General features: G+C 60.8%; 7 protein-coding genes across 7 annotated transcripts; 4 read left to right on the forward strand and 3 right to left on the reverse strand.

Annotated features, from left to right (window-relative positions):
* Nucleotides 1-2,801: 2,801 nt before the first annotated feature.
* UV8b_03153 (uncharacterized protein) lies at nucleotides 2,802-6,409 on the forward strand (the record flags this gene model as incomplete). Its single annotated transcript, XM_043140651.1, has 6 exons — nucleotides 2,802-3,495; nucleotides 3,580-3,836; nucleotides 3,940-4,002; nucleotides 4,082-4,594; nucleotides 4,718-5,255; nucleotides 5,373-6,409. The coding sequence occupies 6 exons, from the start codon at nucleotides 2,802-2,804 to the stop codon at nucleotides 6,407-6,409; spliced, it is 3,102 nt and encodes a 1,033-aa protein (XP_042996585.1).
* Nucleotides 6,410-6,824: 415 nt separating this feature from the next.
* Nucleotides 6,825-9,782, forward strand: UV8b_03154 (uncharacterized protein; the record flags this gene model as incomplete). Its single annotated transcript, XM_043140652.1, has 6 exons — nucleotides 6,825-6,894; nucleotides 6,978-7,289; nucleotides 7,372-7,529; nucleotides 7,643-8,037; nucleotides 8,157-8,556; nucleotides 8,766-9,782. The coding sequence occupies 6 exons, from the start codon at nucleotides 6,825-6,827 to the stop codon at nucleotides 9,780-9,782; spliced, it is 2,352 nt and encodes a 783-aa protein (XP_042996586.1).
* A 324-nt stretch (nucleotides 9,783-10,106) lies between these two features.
* UV8b_03155 (uncharacterized protein) lies at nucleotides 10,107-10,563 on the reverse strand (the record flags this gene model as incomplete). The annotated part of the gene is made up of 3 exons (XM_043140653.1): nucleotides 10,107-10,180; nucleotides 10,271-10,397; nucleotides 10,483-10,563. 3 exons carry the CDS (start codon nucleotides 10,561-10,563, stop codon nucleotides 10,107-10,109), a joined length of 282 nt encoding a protein of 93 aa, XP_042996587.1.
* Nucleotides 10,564-10,758: 195 nt separating this feature from the next.
* Nucleotides 10,759-12,447, reverse strand: UV8b_03156 (uncharacterized protein; the record flags this gene model as incomplete). Its single annotated transcript, XM_043140654.1, has 2 exons — nucleotides 10,759-10,897; nucleotides 11,060-12,447. 2 exons carry the CDS (start codon nucleotides 12,445-12,447, stop codon nucleotides 10,759-10,761), a joined length of 1,527 nt encoding a protein of 508 aa, XP_042996588.1.
* A 613-nt stretch (nucleotides 12,448-13,060) lies between these two features.
* Nucleotides 13,061-13,776, forward strand: UV8b_03157 (uncharacterized protein; the record flags this gene model as incomplete). Its single annotated transcript, XM_043140655.1, has 3 exons — nucleotides 13,061-13,429; nucleotides 13,501-13,636; nucleotides 13,712-13,776. 3 exons carry the CDS (start codon nucleotides 13,061-13,063, stop codon nucleotides 13,774-13,776), a joined length of 570 nt encoding a protein of 189 aa, XP_042996589.1.
* A 615-nt stretch (nucleotides 13,777-14,391) lies between these two features.
* On the reverse strand, nucleotides 14,392-15,695 carry UV8b_03158 (uncharacterized protein; the record flags this gene model as incomplete). The annotated part of the gene is made up of 3 exons (XM_043140656.1): nucleotides 14,392-15,078; nucleotides 15,205-15,485; nucleotides 15,665-15,695. 3 exons carry the CDS (start codon nucleotides 15,693-15,695, stop codon nucleotides 14,392-14,394), a joined length of 999 nt encoding a protein of 332 aa, XP_042996590.1.
* Nucleotides 15,696-18,202: 2,507 nt separating this feature from the next.
* UV8b_03159 (uncharacterized protein) lies at nucleotides 18,203-18,568 on the forward strand (the record flags this gene model as incomplete). Its single annotated transcript, XM_043140657.1, has 1 exon — nucleotides 18,203-18,568. One exon carries the CDS (start codon nucleotides 18,203-18,205, stop codon nucleotides 18,566-18,568), a length of 366 nt encoding a protein of 121 aa, XP_042996591.1.
* Between the last annotated feature and the right edge of the window lie 46 nt (nucleotides 18,569-18,614).

Genomic DNA, 18,614 nt, shown 5'->3' on the forward strand with positions numbered 1-18,614 from the left:
GCGCCATTCGGCAACCGAGCTAAAATTGCAGCCGTTTTGATATTTTACCGAAAGCTTCTGACGGGCTATCAGCCAACGCCGATCACAGCAGTGTCAACAGCCGGCGCTCCACACAAGCTTCCACGAACACCTTGCCCCTTTGCCCAAACTCTGGGGGGAGAAAGGCAACCCTTGATATCCAAAGTGTGCTTCCAGGACAGTTGCCACGCGATGGGGCCCCGTTGCGAACAGAGGCAGTGTGTCTCAGACTTGGCCGCTGTCGCCCTAACCAGTAGCCTCGCGCGTTGTCGATCCAATCCTTTTCGCCGCCGACGGCAAGTAATTGTGGATGATTTGACATCATAAGCCGCTTTGGTGTGGTCGACTGCCATGACTGGGGGGGGAACCCCAGAGGCACAAAAAGGCTCATCGTCATGAAGAGAAGTCCCCCCCCCCCCACAACGTAGGGCGGGCATCCATCGACAGGAACCAATCCTGTTCAATCGATTTGTGGAAACCGTTTGATGCCTCCGTCATCAGCTCAGTGTGTCCGACTCTGCAAAGCACCGCGAATCCTCCACCCATGTTTAGGCACCGGTGGGAACCTGGAATACTACCTTGTTATGCCGCAGTCTGCCAGATGCTGTTTGTTTGCGTTCCAATTTATACTACTCCGTCACCACCCCGGCCGCTATAGATGCGCTCTGTCGAGCGGGGGCATCGAAAGCAACCCGCTGCCTTGGATAGCAACGTACGCAAAGCATCCCATCCTGTCCTTTTCCGTGTGTTGACCTGTCGGGCACCGATTAACCCGGGCATCTGGAGCTGTTCCCAGAGTTACTCCGTACTATTCCTGTTGAGTGTCAAGTCATCCCGGCCCAGGATCTCTCTCGACGTAGGATCTCTGCAGGCACACCTAAAGACGTCACTTTGCAAATCTCAGCCGCCGCGTCTCCTTGACGGGGGGCCGCGGGACGAAGCATGGTGACACCGGATGACGAACGGGGTCATCACGTAAATGCAAGGGGTGCACCGAGTACCGATTACAAGATCTATTTGTATTCGCTGCCACAAGTTCCATATGGCTTTGTTTCTTCCTGTCGTTTTGCCCTTCCATTATCCCTTGCTGGCATCGGGGGAAGTTGCAATGAATCGCCTTCACGCCAGGGCAAAACCTGCAACTATAGGGACTATCAAGCATGCCTTTGCTGTTCCTGATCCCGCGCTTTAATGAAGAACAGTACGTGAAGTTGGGTACACGAAAAGAAAAAAAGGTCGAGCAAATTTCGCGCAGCCCGTGGGCTTTCTGTACTGTTGCGAGAATTGCCCACTCTGTGGGTTGACTTGGAGCATGTCTGATTGTGTTTTGTTGCATCATGCAGTCGACATGGCCCATTGTAGATGACCCGGCTGTTCTTCCCCGCTGTAAAAACGTGCGGCGCATGCAACGATGGGTGAAATTGGGCAGGACTGCGGCTTGCTCCCTCGTTTCCGAGCAAGGATCCGGCGGTGCCAGCTGGCTCTGTCTGACATGGCGGCCTATCACGGGCTATCCCACTGGGCCACTGACACATGGGTTCCCAGCCGTGACTGGACCTGCAGAGAAGCTCATTCTGGCTGCAGTGGAATACCCATCCTTGGAAGGGGAAAGGGTGCCTAAGCCGCAGCTTTACTTTAAAAGGTTTGGAGTCGCCGGATTTAGCTTCGGCGCTTTGTTTGCAGGCTTTCGTATTTGTGTATTGCAACTATGGCATCGATACAAGCCGTGGTGGTTGGGTATCCGCCCGAATTCATGGAAAGCACCGTATATAGCAGACGTGTAGGAATATATGATAGACGTAGCAGGGCCTATGTAGTAGACGTAGTCGGGACGATGTAAGTACCCAAAGCGTCTGGAGCAGACGTAGGCCGACGTGACAAGCCTAGCTTGTCTCGGCATATGAGCCGAGCCGTAGCTGCAAACAGGCACTGCGAAAAAGAAAATGCTGGCTGCCACGCGGCAAGAGATTTCGGCTTTTCCTGCGGGCCGTCTAGGATGGCACCTCCGTGACTGGTGCAATGTGCGCGCTCGGAGTCCTCTGGCGGATTCACCTGCGACGGCTGTCCTGCCATTGTCCGAAGCTCACTGCCCGAAGCTAGTGATTGACAGAGTGGAATGATCAACGAGCAAAGAATGGGCGCTTGGCTTCCTCGGCTGCATTTGATGGATGACGCGGACGTGCTACACGGTGGAACGCCATGGCGGTGAGTCGGCCGGGGTGAAGCATCTGATGCTACATGCAAGTGTGGTTCACGTACGCGGCTCCACGGCCCAACTGGCAGCGCCGAATCCAACAAGTGATTCTGCCCGCATCGCCCGTTGCCTCGCGTCCCGGGGGACAACAGTCGCTGGCGGTAGGCCCCGCAACGCCGGCCGCAACGCAGCTCCGTTGCGTGCGGAGCCGGAGACCGCCCGCAGCCCCGCTTTTCCGGCGCGGCGCCTGTGGAAGCTGTGGAGTGGAAGCTGTGGAGTAAAGGAAGTTGCCGTGACTGGATTGGCGCCATGATTTGACGTCGGCTGCACGGGTGATTGTCTGCCGGCTTGGAAGTTGGCAGGTTCCAGGCACATCTTGAGTACATACACCAGTTACTACATGCAGCTTGGAGGAAGGTGCCCACTGCGTGCCGACTGCCCCACCGACTGCCCCACCGGCCACCGACTCCTCCCATCCTCAGGTTTCGTTTCCCATGTTGCGCTTTGCGCTTGCATCGAGCCTCGAGCCTCCAGCAGCAACCTCCCGTCCATCGCCCTCACCAAGGCCGCGGCGCGCCCCCCCATCACCATGAACCAAGGCATCGACGCCCGCCGCGCCTTTCTCGATTCACTCCTCTACTGGTCCACCTTCGTCGCCAGATGCATCGCCCAGCGCCTCGACAGCCAGCGCTTCCACGACTTTGTCCCCCTCGTCCACGCCCGCCACCCTCTCCCTGCCGCCGTCGTCGCCCAGCTGTTCCTCCATCCCCAGCCCGACAACGACGTGAGCCTCGATCCGCGAATACCGCCCTACATCCAGGTCCTCAGCCACCTGGGGTACATTGACGCCCCGTCATTGCTGCGAGCCCTCTACAAGTTCTCGTCGCTGCATGCGCACATCAAGAAGTCGCCGTCGCCGTCGCCGTCGCCGTCGCAACACGACCCCGGCCGCGAGCCGGGCCAAGACGACGGCCGGGGAAAAGAGCCAAGGCGCTGGAGGGGCTCGTCCTGGGCCGAGGAGGTCATGTTCTACCACGTCATCAAGACCATGGTGGAGGGGACCGCCTTGAGAGACTCCAGGTCCGCGCTGGAGCTGTGCCAGGCCATAGCCAAGTGGATGGAGCTCTTCACCCTCGCGTCCAACGCTCTTGCGGCCGACGCTCTGCACAACTCGCAGGCCTTTCATGACATGGACGTTGCGCGAGCTGCTTTTATTCCCCTGTTGCTGCGCTTGGTCGAGACGCCCGTGTTTGTGCAGGCCATTAGCAGGCCCTTTGCCAGAGGTGGTGCCTTCTCCTCACCCTGGTTTTCTTCCTCTACTTCGATTTCTGTTGCTCCTCCGTTTTGCTGACTTCTCTTGGGAACAGGCTTCAGGAAGCATCTGTCGAATAGCTTGTCCGGGTTTATGCAGACCTTGCAGCATGCGCCGTTTGTGGATCGGTTGGAAATCTTTCGCAGCGATACGCTGGCAAAGCTTGATCCTGTGGATAAGAAGAAGCAGGCTGCTGCTAATGCGGCCATGGACGAGCTGCTGGAAACAACCATGGGGGTGGATAACTTTGTCATTCCAGACTTGCCCATATCCAACACGAGAGCGGCCTTGTACGTGTTTTTGAATGCATCGGTATGTTGCGGAATACCCTGACTTGACGAGGCATTGAGACTGGAAATAAAGGCCTTGGAGCACATCCACTAACAGACCTGACCAAGATACTAACTCCTGACAGCTTGCAGGACGTCCCTTGATTGACGATCACGTTTTACTGTCATATATACACAACCGATACCAGGTAATTTCTGACTCCCCTCTCCCCGCCTCTTGACAGCGGTACAAGGTACACTTGCGTGTCTCTAAACTACCGCAAACAGGGTCAGACGCAGTCTGGCTTCATTGACCTAATACTGGCCTCGTTTGACGTTCTTGCCAACGCCGTGTTTCGCAACGAAGCCTCCAAAGATGCCCACGTGTTGAAGTCGTTCCTTATCAACAAAGTGCCGTTGCTGCTGTGCCAGCTTGCTGCTGCCCACTTCGACACCAACTCGTCCGAGTTTTGCATCACGGAAGCTCTGAACCAAGTAGACACCAGCATTTTCCCCACCGCGTCTCTCATGTTTGACGAGACGAGAAACAACAATCCCTACACAGAAAGTGTACGCGAGGAGTTTTGCACCTCTTGCGCCCTTCACGGATTGGTGCAGCGCGAGCACGTCGAGAGGATCCTAGGCGAGACGTCCATGTCTTATGAGCCCTCTCTGGAAAAATATGCCAAGGACAAGCTTGTCCAAGATTGCCTGGCAGATGCCGACAAGATCCAAGGCTTGATAAGAGACGTCGAGAAGACGGATGGCAATGCCGGCGCCGTGGCTCAAGCGCTCGTTGACGTAAATACTTCATCCCGCTGACCCCTCCTTACCCCCCTTTTTCTTTTCTTTTTTATTCTCTTCCCTCCTCGTTTCTTGACGATCTAATGGAGCTTGTTTCGGGTTGCTGACTCTGTTGAAAAGGTGATGCGTCAGCTTTGCCAAAACAAGGAGACCATGTCCTTGAAAATGCTCTGCAGCCAGCTGGCGCAAAAGCCGCAGACCCTGGATATCCTGCTTCTTTTCGAAAGGCTCCCAACTATTTTGGAACCTGTGTGTCAGCTGCTGGATAACTGGCAATACGAAGAGGATCAAGGAGAATATCAGCCCATCTACGAAGAGTTTGGCTCGATTCTGCTGCTGGTGCTGGCGTTTGCCTACCGATATAACCTCACTGCGGCGGACATTGGCATTTCCTCACCGGACTCGACCGTTGCCAGAATTTTGACGAGAGCCCACGTCAGCCGCGAGCGGGACGAGCTGACGGACCAGGAAAAGGGCCACGTCAGCGGTTGGATCCACGGCCTCTTTGATAGCGACTCTGGCGGTCTTGGCGACGACTTGATGTCTTCGTGCCCGCCGCAGGACTTTTACTTGCTGGTTGCCTCCATCTTTCAAAACATTGTCGTGGCTTACACATATGGATATCTGAGCGACGACGCCCTCAAGGGGGGTGTAGAGTGTAAGTTGCACAAGCCTATGTGAATACATGTGCTCACGGCTCGCAGCCACCCCCCCCCCCCCCCCCCAAAAAAAAAAAAAAAATAAAACGAATGAATGAAACCTAACTCGCTGCCAGACCTCGTCGACACGTTTCTGTTACCCTCGCTGGTGCCTGCGCTACGATTTCTCACCGACTACTTGTGGGTGGAGCAAAGGGAGCAAACGGCCGTCATCAAGATTCTGCAGCTGATCCTTCTCCCCAGCTCGATTTCAGGAGAGGCAAGCACCATGCTGTTCTCGGTGCGGAGCCTGGTTGCGAAGCCCCTGGAGCACTCGCTGCGCACCTACCAGCGGCAGGATCCCAAGAACCAGGACATTGAACCGTTGCTGAGGGCGCTCAAAGACAGCCTCCCCCAATCACGGCGGACCGGGGGCGCAGACCACCACGAGCTCGAGTCGTGGGCCAGCAGCTCGAGCTCGGGCCTGTCGGGCGCTTTGCGACACACGATCCAGGGTCTGGTGCAGTGGGCCATGCACCCGACGGCGAACAGCATGCCCACGTCGTACACGCACAGGCAGCTGATGGCGGCGGTGCGCATCATGGGAGCCAAGCGGACGCTCGGCGTGCTGCTCGAGGAGACGCGCATCCAGTCGGAAGCCGGCAGCGCGAGCGTCGTCTTTGACGTGGTCGGGGCCATGGTGTGCTCCCCCAACGTAACCAACGAGGGTGGTGGCCCGCCCACCACGAGCCAGATGCTGGACTCGTCGGGCAGCGTGACGTGGTCGGCGCAGCGGGCGCTGACGCTCCGGCAGGTGCTCAGGTCGTGCGCGCAACGAGCCGGCAAGCTGCAAGAGGACGACGCGGTGCTGGCGGAGATTGTGATACGCCTTCACCGGCGCGTCGAGGGGCACATGACGGTGGCTCTGCCGCAGCCGCAGGCGATTCTGGAAGCACCAGGCATGCAGCTGGACCTCACGGGCGGGGGCGACCCGGGGCTTAACCCGGGGCTTGGCGACGTGGATGCCATGGCGGCGGCAGGGGGTGTCGGGGGCGACGGCTTGGCGGTGGACGCGGTCGGGCTGGACGCGACAAGCGAGAGGGACTTGTTTGGAGGGCTGGACACGAGCATGGACATGTTTGGGTGGGATGGGATGGATTTGACGGGGAGTTGATTTGACGGAGCATGCAGCGTATGCATTCGCAGCTGTAGGCATGAAGCGCGTTTGCCGCTGGCAGCTCGAATGCTGGAGTACTACGGGACGTACAGGGTAGCATAGAACTCGAGAGATGGGGATCCTTTGCCAGAATTCCTTGACCGGCAATTTTGCATCGAGTCATGGCATGGTTCAGTGGCTGGGGGGGGGGGGTCATGGTCATCCGATCGAACGGGTCTCATCCCGCGTCTGGGGAAGTGACGTCATCTGCAACGGGCCAACCAGGGCCACCAGTTACTAAGCACCGGCACCGGCCGCCTTTCCCACCCGCAGCTTCAACCCTTTCACAACCCGCCTTTTTGACCAACTTGGACATTTCCTCATCCTTTCTTTCTCCCCGCTCTCGAAATGTCTCGGTGAAGCATCCCTAAAGATGCTTCCTCTGTACTACCTCCTCCCCCTCGCCGCGGCGGCGGCCGTCTCACCGCCCGTCTACCCCTCTCGTACGCCAGCCGCCCTCGAACTCCCCCTTTCCCCCCGCCCAAAAAAACAACCATTTGATCAGGCGTTGACACGAGGCTCGCAGCTCGAGGGGAGGGCAGAGGTTCCTGGGCAAGCGCGTACGCTCGAGCCCGCGCGTTGGTGGCGCAGATGACGCTGGAGGAAAAGGTCAACATCACGAGGGGGTACGCCGGGGACAACACGTGCGCGGGTAACACGGGGTCTGTGCCGCGCCTCAACTGGCGGGGGTTGTGCCTGATGGACGCGGGCAACGGCGTGCGGGCGACGGACATGGTGAGCGCGTGGGCGTCGGGGCTGCACGTCGGGGCGGGCTGGGATGGGGGGCTGGCGTACGAGAGGGGCCTGTGGATGGGCAGGGAGTTTAGGATGAAGGGAGGTAAGGAAGACGGGGAAGAAACGCAGGAGACGGGGAGGAGGGCAAAAGGGCAAATATGAGGGATTTCGCTAACGGTGCCAAGTCAACGTCGCGCTGGGTCCCAGTGCTGGTCCTCTGGGCAGAACACCCCTCGGCGGCAGGTACTGGGAAGGCTTCTCGGTCGATCCGTATCTTTCAGGACGTCTGAACGCAGAGACCATTTCCGGCATGCAAGATGCTGGCGTCATGGCTAATCTCAAGGTACCGTCCCCCCCCCCCCCCCCCCCCCCTCCTTTTCCTTTTACCCCGGGTCGTTTGACTCTGCAGCTCTGTCCACCACCAGGGGAGGGAGCTCACACACGGCGAGACACCAGCACTTTATCGCCAACGAGCAAGAAACATACCGTCGGCCGTACTTTGGCGTCGAGGCGGCCTCGTCCAACGTCGACGACAAGACCCTCCACGAATACTACCTCTGGCCATTCATGGACGGCGTCCGGGCCGGCGCCGCCTCCGTCATGTGCTCGTACAACAGGGTCAACAACACGTACGCCTGCGAGAACAGCAAGCTCCTCAACGGCGTGCTCAAAGGCGAGCTGGGCTTTGAGGGATTCGTCCTGCTGGACTGGAACGCGCAGCACGACTTGAACAGCGCGAACGCGGGCCTGGACATGGTCATGCCGCTGGGGGGTTCGTGGGGGCAGAACCTGACGGAGGGGGTGAGGAACGGAACCGTTGCCGAGGACAGGGTCACCGACATGGCTACGAGGTGAGTCCCAAAACATGCGTCGAACGCGAACGAAAAAAAATTTTAAAAATAAAAATAAAGATAAACCGTCAGGGAGAGCAAGCTTCTTCCAACTCGAACCAAATGACTGAAATGTCCAGGATCCTCGCAGCGTGGTATCTGGTCGGCCAGGACCACGACTTCCCGCCCCCCGGGATCGGCATGAAGAAGTTGACGGAGCCGCACGAGCCCGTGGACGCGCGAGACGCCAGGTCCAAGCCCGTGCTGGTGCAGGGCGCGATATCCGGCCACGTGCTCGTCAAGAACCGGGACAGGGCGCTGCCGCTCAAGCGGCTCAAGATGATATCCGTGTACGGATACGACGCCGCGGTCCCAGAGGCCAAGAACACGGACGCGCTGTTCCAGCTGGGGTACATGTCGTCCAAGGAAATGGGGCAGGCTGTGCTCGGCAAGGAGTACCACTTTGACCAGGCCGCCCGGGGGGGGACCATTGTGTCTGGCGGACGGGCAGGCTCCAACGCTCCGGCGTACATAAGCGATGTTGGTAGCAGGCCCCTGCCCCTTTTCCGTCTTTTCTTCTGGTTTCTCTACGTTTTTCCTTTATATCATTTTGAAAAAAAAAAAAGACAAAAAGGGGGTTTGGGGGGGGGATACAAAGAAAATAAAAAGAAAATGACAAGAAAAAGACGAGAAAAAGACCAGAAAAAGACCAGAAAAAGACCAGAAAAAAAAAGGCTAACAGATGCAAGCCCCTCAGTGCCATTCAGCAACGAGCGGAAAAGGACGACACGTGGGTTAACTGGGACGTCGGGTCGTCGGACCCCGACGTCAACGGCGCCTCGCAAGCCTGCCTCGTCTTCATCAACGCCATGGCCACCGAGGGCTGGGACCGCGCCGGCCTCCGCGACAGCTTCAGCGACGGGCTCGTCGTCAACGTGGCGTCCAAGTGCGCCAACACCGTGGTCGTGGTGCACGCGGCGGGCGCGCGCCTCGTCGACGCGTGGATCGAGCACCCCAACGTCACGGCGGCCGTCCTGGCGCACCTGCCGGGCCAGGAGAGCGGGCGCGCCCTGGCCAGCCTGCTCTGGGGCGAGAGCAACTTCTCGGGCAAGCTGCCCTACACGCTGGCCCGGAACGAGTCCGACTACCCGGTGTACGAGCCGTGCGGGCGGGGCCGGGACAACACGACGAGCCCGCAGTGCGACTACGCCGAGGGGGTGTACCTGGACTACCGGGCCTTTGACGCGCGCAACGTGACGCCGCGGTACGAGTTTGGCTACGGCCTGAGCTACACGACGTTTGCGTATGGGGATCTGTCGGTGCGGACCGAGGCGCCTCGGGGGCTGCTGCTGCGCGCGGGGCCGAGCGGCAGCCGAAGCCGAAGCCGCAGCGGCAGCCGTCACGGCGTGGGAGCGGACAACAGCGACGACGACGACGACGACGACGACGACGACGACGACGACCTGTGGCGCGTGGCGGCCACGGTGCAGGCCGTCGTGGTCAACGCCGGCGACGTGGCCGGCGACGAGGTCGCGCAGCTGTACGTGGGCATCCCCAACGGCCCGCCGCGGCAGCTGCGCGGGTTCCAAAAGGTGCGCCTGGCCCCGGGGCAGGCGGCGCGGGTGCGCTTCGCCCTGACGCGGAGGGACCTGAGCGAGTGGCACGTCGGGCTGCAGGCGTGGGTGGTGCAGCGGGGCGAGTACGGCGTGTTTGTCGGGGCGAGCAGTCGGGATATCCGGCTGGAGGGGGTCATTGTCGTCGAGTAGGGAGGGGGGTGGTGGTGGGCTGGGCTGTTGATGGGGGCGGTCGGGTCGTGCGTAGACATGATGATGGTGTCGTGGGAGGCTGATGATATCGTGGGAGGCTGATGGCATCGGGCCCTGCTTGCGGAACCTGCTTGCAGACTCTGGGCTAGGTACACGTGCTTGTGCGGCTGTCGCCCTCACTTTTTCTGTCGCCCGTCCAGCGAAGCCGATCTTGCGCGTCTTGTATCGCCCGTCCATCCAAGGCAGATGTTTGTCACCCGTCTACCGAAGCCGACTTGCGCGTCCTGTCGCCCTTTATCCAAGGCAGATGTTGGTCACACTCCCTCACTCCCCCGTCCCAGCCGCCGCCTTGCGCGCCGCCACCGCCCTCACCCTCGCCTCCAAATCCGCCATCTCCGCTACACACTCTCCGTCAGCAACCTTGCCCTCACCCACCTCCACGCACGCCCAGGGGCCATAAAAAAGAAAAAAAGGGTCCCCAAACGCACCGTCTGCCGCGCCGCGCCGCTCGTCGGCCTCGAGCTTCGCCCACCCCCAGTACCCGAGCTGGTACGCGAAAACGGCCAGGAGGAGCGCCTTGGCGACCGGCCGCCCGAAGGTCCTGTAAAAGTGCGCCTGGGGGTGGTGTGATGGGTTTGGTCAGCGCGCGTCGCCGGGGGGGGGGGGGGAACGTGGCGGCACAGGGCGGGACGGGACGTACGGTTGGGTTATTGGGGGGGGAGGGGGGCGCGGAGGAGAATCTTCGCGCTGGGAGGGCGGGTCGCGCGCGTGGGAAGGGCATTGTCGGGATGGGAGGAAAGGAAAGGAGAGGAAAGGAGAGGAAAGGAAGTTGAGGATGCGGTGCGGTGGTGCGGTGCGGGTTGTTGGGGAGGAGACTGCTGTCGCTGTCACGTGACCCGCATGTATTTGTAGGGTTGCTCACCACAGATAGAGTATGTAGCTTAGCTAGAAGAATCCAAGCCTCTTACACTCGCATTTACAATCGTGCATGTCTGTCACCACTGGAAGTTGGTGGGTTGTGGGTCCGTGGGGTTTCGGGCGTGCGGACTGGGAGGGTGATGGTGATGGTGATGGTGATGATGGTGATGGTGATGGTGATGCCGCTGCCGCTGCTTCTGTTATTGTCAGTGTCTGTCGCTCGAGGGGGCGTGGTTGGGTGAATCGGCTGCCACTGTTAAACACGACCTGGCTCGATATTCCCCGACTAATGCATCTGCACCGCTGCATGGATGCAAACAACGACTCGCCCGTGGCCGGTGGCTTCCCCCCCCTTTCACCGTGCACATGCCGCTGCCCGCCTCCCCTGCGCCTTCTGCCTCCGAATCTCCGTGCTGCTGATTTTCCCGGCGAAGCTCTCTGCCGCGCCCGCGCCCGCGCCCGCGTCCTCGCCGTCGACGCCCACGCCCCCCCCCAGCACGTCCACCTCGTACACGTCGAGGGCCGCCCACCCCTGGCGCCGGCGCCGCTCGTTGACGGCCCGCCCGCCCGCCCGCGTCTCGCCCGACACCACCAGGGCCTGAATGGCCTCCTCCGTCACCGTCGGCCCGTACACGTCGCGAATCGCCACGCACCGCACCACGACGCCGCCGCCGCCGCCGTCGCCGTCGCAGAAGCCGGCGCGCAGCTCCCCGCGCCGAGGGGCCTGCGCGGCGGCGCCCGAACGCCGCCGCCCCAGCGCCAGCAGCGTGGACAGGAAGTCGACCACTGCGCGCGCCCGCTCCTCCCACGGCTGCAGCTCCTCCGGGTACTTCTTGCCGGCGAGCAGCTCGTCGCCCGAGATGCCGACAACCAGCTCGCACTGACGACCTGCCTCGTCGACGTCATCGCCGTCGCCGCCGCCGCCCCGCGCCCGCGCGCCCGTGTCCAGCAGCAGCACGGCCGCGTGCAGCAGCAGCTTGTGGCCCGGGTGGAGGTGGTCAAACGTGCCGCCCAGGCAGACCGTCCTGTAGCCGCGCGTCGGGGCCGCCGCCGCCGCCGCCGCAGCCACGTCCGGGCTTCCTCCGGGCGCGCGGGACAGGCTGATTCCCCCCGGCACGGCGACGAGCTGGCTCTGCAGAAGCTTGTGCTTGCCGTCGGCGTGGCCGAGGTAGGCGGCGAGGACGCCGTAGCCCGGCTCGCTGCTGGCGTGGAAGATGGTTCTCCACGGGTGCACCGACGACGCAAACGCCGCGAGGTCCGCGACGGGCGTGTTGTTGTTGTTGTTGTTGTTGTTGGGCTCGAGGGCGGCGGCGGCGCCCTTTGCGTTTACGTCGGGGCGGCAGGCCGAGCCGTCGTGGTGCACGAGCACGACGCGCACGTCGACGGCGCCCGGGTCCGCGGCGCCCACGTCGCTGGCGATGCCGCGCTCGGCGCACAGGGCCGCCACGAGCGAGTACAACTGCGCCAGGAGCGCCTGGGCCTGGTGCCAGTACACGGAGCGTTGGCGGGCGCCGCTCGCGTCGGGGGCCGTCAGCACCGGCGACGGGACGGCGACGACGAGCACGGGCGGCGCCGCGGTGCTGGTGCGTGCCGCGCCAGCCGGCTTGTTCTCATGGCTGAGGGTCGACAGGACGGATTCGAGCGGCGCGCCAAAGGCTGCTCGGACGGTGGCGGCGAGGGCGGGCTGCGGAGGCGGCGGCAGGAGGAGGAGCGACGGGGGGCGGGCGGCGGTCCGGTCTGATGGCATGGGGGGGGGGGGGGGGGGAGAAAAAGGGCTGTCTCTGTTGCCGAGACGGAAAGGTTTCTGTCGGCAAATTCGGGCTGGCTGGACGATGGCGGGTTTGGGACTCGGTGGTTTTGCTGGCCGGGCTGTGGCGGGTACCTTGGGGGCCTGCGGAATGAGGCTTCTACAACGGTGATGCTCGCGAGGGCCAAGGCACGTGTGGCAGGCCGGTATGTTGACAAGGCGAGGTGCGGATTCGGCGTCTGGTCCGTCGGGGTTGAAATGGGATCAAGTAGTTGTTGCGTCCAAGAAAGATCAGGTTACCATGTACGTGCATGAGTATAGATAGGCCCGTCAGTGCGGGGTCATCCATCCATCCCGGCAATCTCACAGCTCACATCATAATCCATCCACCTGCGCCAGCCCGCCCCGCCCGCCAGCCGCCCGCCAACCGCCAACCGCCAACCGCCAACCGCCAAACCGCAGCCCAAATTTGGCCAGACGTGATTGATGCTTTCGGTGTCAGGAGGGCTCCGAATCCCCCCTCCCCCCGCCCCCGCCGATTGTTTTCGGTCCCGGAAACCAGCTTTGGCGGTCCATTGGCCATCGCCGTCCGAGATGATCCCGCAGCCATGGCATGGCGTGTGTCGACGGAGCTGCCGGCAGCCCCAAGGCAAGCAGCGGGCTTTGCCCCGCCCCGCCCCGCCACGCCCCGCCCTTGGCCAACGGCCGACAAGACAAGCTCTTCACCAGCCACATTTGCCGCTCGTGGCGCGTGCTTTCACTCCCCTTCCTGCCACATGTCAACTCGCCGCCTCCCTCGCTGCCGCAGCCAGGAGGCACAAACGACAAACTCAACTTTCCCAGCGCGAACCTCGCCATCGCCCTCAGCACCCGCCGCGACTCCCCGTCTCTCGAGCCCAGATCCCCAGCGAGACAAAACACAGACAGACGCAAAAGAGACCGCCCACCGACCCTGCCCATCCCAAAACGCACACACACCATGGTCCGTTCCTCCCCCCCCCGGCGGCACAAACCCCCCCCCCCCCCCCAGAACGTGCTAACCCTACCCTCCAGGCCCAGACCCTCGAGCAGCGTCGCCGAAACGCAAAGTTCGCCAAGGACCAGGAGGCCCGTATGGGCAAGCCCGAAGACCCGGCCAAGAAGCGCGTCAAGGAGACGCCCAAGTCGCCCATCTCGCCCGTCTGGATAGGTCAGTTCCCCCACCCCGAAAGGCCGCAGCGAACCCCCGGTCCACTGCTCCCCGGTCCACCGCTCACCCGTCCAGGCGTCCTCGGCTTCCTCGTCGTTGGCGGCTTGCTCTTCGAAGCGCTCTCGCGCATGCTCGGCTAGACTTGCGGGCCGCGTGGCTGTCCCCTCCGACCTGAAAGTTGGAAAAATTGCCCCCCTTCGTAATGGGCGTCGACTGCTTCCTCCGGCGCTGGCTTCTCCCGAATTCTCCCCGTGTCATATCTTTCTCTTGCATCAGCTGGACGGACGTTCGTGGGCTCGTTTCATGTTCTTTTTTTTTCTCATTCATGTTAGCGACAGGTTGGTGGATGTCAATCTGGCCCGTTTCCATGTCGTCGAGCGCCGCGCAGGCTGGCTGTTGTTGAACCGTCGTGCGGCGTTGGGCTTTGAGAGGTGTCTGGATGGCGTGCTGACCCGTTGCGTTACGACGGCATTGTAAGATGAACGGTGTATACAGTTTTACATATTGGAATGGTGATTTGTTCTGCTCATTCTAATTCCTCGGGAGACAGACAGAGTCGGGCGTCCCGCAGACAGCTAATGCTCTACGCCTCAAGTTGGTAAACTCCAAACATCCGGCCCCTTCAGTGCCACCATCAGCTAGATCAAGCATCTGCCATCCAGCCGTGAAAAGACAAGTTGGGGGCAGGCCAAAGTCGCTCGATGCCTTGTTCGCCACGTTTAATGCACGCACAGGAGGAAAAACCCTCGGGTCACCTACGCCCCCAGACCTCGTCGTTGGCTGGCGCCGCCATTCTTGGCCTTCATGCCTGCCTCAAACTGCCGCTGAATGTCTGCTTCAGCCTGGATCGAGTCCGACTTGGTGCTGGTGCTGGTGCTGGTCGCAGCGCCACCGCTCTTTTTTCCACCGAGCAGTCTCATAAACTTGCTCTGTCGGTCCGCTCCTCCTTCGAGCCTTCCTACGTTCCATTGTTCGGCAGCGTTGCCGGCTTTCGAGTCCTCGTTACTCTCCTGTTTCCTTGCGGAGCTCTTGCCCTTTTTCGTCTTCTTTTCCTTTTCTGCTCTTTTCTTCTTTTCCTGTTCAACCCGCTCGTCCTCGGATTCGGGCTCGGAACCGGAATCGGAACCGGAATCGGAAGTGGACTCGGAGTCGGAACCGGAATCGGAATCGGAAGTGGACTCGGACTCGGACTCGCTGGCATCGTCCGATTTGCGACTTTTTTCTACTGTACAAGTTTTGCTCTTCTTCGGCCCGGAAGCTTTCTTTGGATCCCCCGTAGTATCTATGTAGAACAGGGCGGCGTCGCTTTCCCGTTTACGCTTTTTCACGTCCTGCTTGCTCGGTGTGCCACCATTGGTGTCTGAAGAAGACGAGATAGAGATTGAAGTACCCGAGGACGCGTCACTCTGGCCCTCCTTTTTGTCGTTTTGGGCGTCGGTCAACTGCAGACGGTTTGGGTTAGCCACGCGGCTATGGGGAGGGGGTGTGACAGAAAGCCCGCCACGGCTGGGCAGGGCGTCACTTCTACCATGAAGTCAATTCCCAAAAGTTGAGTGGCGAGGACGTACCTTCTTGGCTTCCGTCAGCTTTTGGTATTCTTGAGCGATTCTCTTGGCCTCGGCAAGGAACTGGTTTGCTTTCCTTTCCAGCTGTTTCGACCTCTTCAGCATCCTCTGGCGCTTTTTTTCGTCCCGTATAGGTTTGTTGGCGATTGCCTTGGCCTTTTTCAGGGCCTTCCGCTCCTCTTTGGTCATGGCAAGCTGCTCCTCTGTGACCTGACGGCTACGTTTCGCCTTTTTCTCGCTCCCCTTCTTGCCCGCCTTCTTGCTCTTCTTGGCCTTTTTCGGACCTGCTCGTCATGCAACGGTTAGCGCGCAACATCATACGCGCAAGACAGCCCTGTGCAAATGATGGCATTTTGCGTAAAGGCAAGGGGCAAAGTATCGGGCAAGACACCCCCCCAGGGTTGCCACCGAAAAGGTGACAGACGCGCCGGTGCGATTTCGGGCAAAAGGACTAGCTAGCTACCTTTGGTTTCGGTCTTGTTGGCTAAACCCATCTTGCCTGCTGCAGAGGTCGCAGATTTGGTGACGTTGTTGCTCAAAGACTACTTTTTTCCCCTGTGCGCTAAAGCCCCCGAGTATGATGGGAAAAAAAAATGCTGCGCTAGGCCCTCCAGGCAAGAAACGCGGGGTTGGAAAAAAAAAAAAAACGACGCCGTGGTATGGGGGCCAAAAACGGCACACGTTTGAGGAGGAACCTGGGCGACGGAGTGTCCCAGAGTGTAACGAGAAGGGCCTCGCCTGTGTAGCTGATGGATGATGACCTGTCGTGAGACTGCAGGTCCGCGGACTGTCTGGACGCGATCTTTTGTCGTTTATCGGAGACTTTCGAGACTGGAGGGGGTGTGTGTTTCGAAGGAGCACGGGGGGGGGGGGGGAAGAAAAGGAACGAAAAAAAATGTCGGAATCATGCCGGGCGGTGAGGCAGCTCTCTACCTTGGACTCTGGACCCCCTGTGCGAGTGGGGCGTGCTATGATGGGTTGCAGGTGGGCAGGTATCTGGGTACCTTGGATAACCTCCTGGCAGCAAGGTATTCGGCACGGACTCTGGAGTACAAAATACATGCAGGTAGGGAAGGGGGCTGGGCTGCTGCTGCACCAGGCAGGGATGAACTTGCTCGTTGCATGTGCATGTGCATCTGACATTGCGTCTCGCCGGTTGAATCACGGCGATGGTTCAGGAATGCCGGTGATTCGACTGGAGCGTGCTCCGGAGCGCCGTGACGCGGCCGGCTCCACGGGGTCTGGGATCCGGTTCACTGCAGACGGGGGAAAAGATGAGATTGTTTTTTTTTTTTTTCCCCGACGTCGAACAAACTGCTCAAGATGGTCGTCGGGGCAATCGAACATCAGATCAGCAGCTATAGCGGCCGTTGCAGCAGAGCAGCTCATTGGCGCTTCCTGGCTGTTGATGCTCGTCGGGGGTGGACCGGTGGACCGTGGACGGCGTGTGGTCTGATTGCGCCCATTACATCACTGGAACCCCAGCCCGGCACGGCGGCTCTCGTCAGCTTCTGTCAATCATCTTTCCAGGCTTCCGCGCAGCTTGGCTTGGCTGCGCTTTAATTCCCGAGCCTGGCAACCACGCCACGCCCCACACTGCAGCCTGCACCTCAGCAGTACTCAGCAGCTACCTAGCGGGAAGGTATGTAGCTGCCTACCGATGTAGGTACCTGGCAAGTGGCCTTTGGCGGGGGTGGCCCCGTCGTCTACGGAGTACATCCACCTCCACCTCCTCCTCCTCGCTTGTCGACACTGCAACCCCACGTCGACCTTCGGAAACCTCAATTCCCTCCGAGTCGCTCACCCGCTGGCGCTGGCGCTTGGCGCACGGCGACGCGCATTTCCCCGGCCGAGCGTCTTTCTTTGCTGCTTTCGCCATCATTGCCCGGCACCCACTGTCTGCAGCCGCTGGGCCGGCCAGGTTCGGCGCGCCCGTCTGTCCGAGGTTCCCCCCCCTCCCCGTGCCGCCATCATCGGCTTGCTTGCCTGTCCGGCCCATCAGCATCAACCATGGCCAGCCTAGCTTTGCACTTGGAGAGCACAGCGCATCGAAGCCAGCCAGACCCTAGCGTCAGCCGCGCCCCTACCGACAAGACAGCTCCGCCGGGAGCCGTACCCGCGCACACCTGATTCTCGACCCTGGTCTCTTGTTCGACGCAAGAGCGGCTGCCGAGGACGGACGGGTCGGCAAGGCAGACGCTGCGCTGCGCTGCGCTACGCTGTGCTACGCTGTGCTGGCGCAACAAGGCCGATTCGGCTGGCCCTGGTTGAAGGGGAGCCGCTGGTGAAACGTTGCATGCGTAAGATGGAGTTATAATTAGTCCAAGTACCGAGTACAGCACCAGCCGTTGCATGGTCTTGCTCGTGCCCGTCGACTATACGGATCTGCGAAACGGTGTGCTCCCTTCCCAAGTCTTGTGGCTAGCAACGGTCAATATAGACGGGAAACTAACGACTCGCGGCATCGCGGACTCGCGGACTCGCGCTCTAGATCGTCAGCCCCCTCTTCGTCTTTGGCTTCTTGTTTTCAACGTATCCCGCCAACGGGTGTACTTGAGCTTGAGTCGGCGTGCGGTCCGACGTCTCGGTGATATCGTCATGCCACGTCGTCACACCACGTCGTCATACCGCGACGTCACACCGCGTCGTCCGGCGGGCTGCGAATCCAGGGCAAAACGCCGTCGAGTCAGCTGTGCTTGCACTGGCGCCGAAACGCGAGACACAAACGAGCCGTGGCATCCCGTCGTGCTTCCCTCCAGGGTCAATCGCGGCAGCCGTTCGAATGGAGCTCGCCGAGATACACGTCTTCTCGGCGAGCCTCATGGTATGCTGTGTGCAGTTTGTTCGAGATGCACGTCTTCTTAACCACCCTTTTCGTACATTCTACGCACCTTGCCCAGATAACACGTCTTTCCACACGCCTTCCACACGCCTTCCACCCGCCTTCCACCTTCCCCGCCATCTCCTCCTGCACCGTCAGCACCCCCCCCCCCCCCCTTCCATGCAGCACAGCCCGCACAGCTATGCACGACATGCCCATCAAGAGCACGCACGCACGCACGCACGCACGCACGCACAAACCATGGCAGAACGGCTGGCGCAGAGCCTCGAGTCCGCCCGCCGTGCATGCAAGGCCCACCAAACCTGTCGCTCTGTCGGGGTACAAGCTCCGCGGCCCTGCGTCCTGCTTGGTCTGGCGATGAGGCGGTTTCTCCCGTGCAATCTTGCCTCTCACCGTCGTCGTCATCCGCTCGGCCATGACGGAGAACTCTCGGCAGCCCGGTCGCCGGATGTTTATGGCCAGAGCTCAAGGAAGCATGGGCGCATGCCGACCAGGATTGCCGTCATGGCCCACAGCGTCCCATGAAGGAAATCTAGATTGTGCCATTGTCTGAGATATATAATATAGCCTA

Source organism: Ustilaginoidea virens, chromosome 2, assembly GCF_000687475.1.
Source record: "Ustilaginoidea virens chromosome 2, complete sequence".
Classification (NCBI taxonomy): domain Eukaryota; kingdom Fungi; phylum Ascomycota; class Sordariomycetes; order Hypocreales; family Clavicipitaceae; genus Ustilaginoidea; species Ustilaginoidea virens.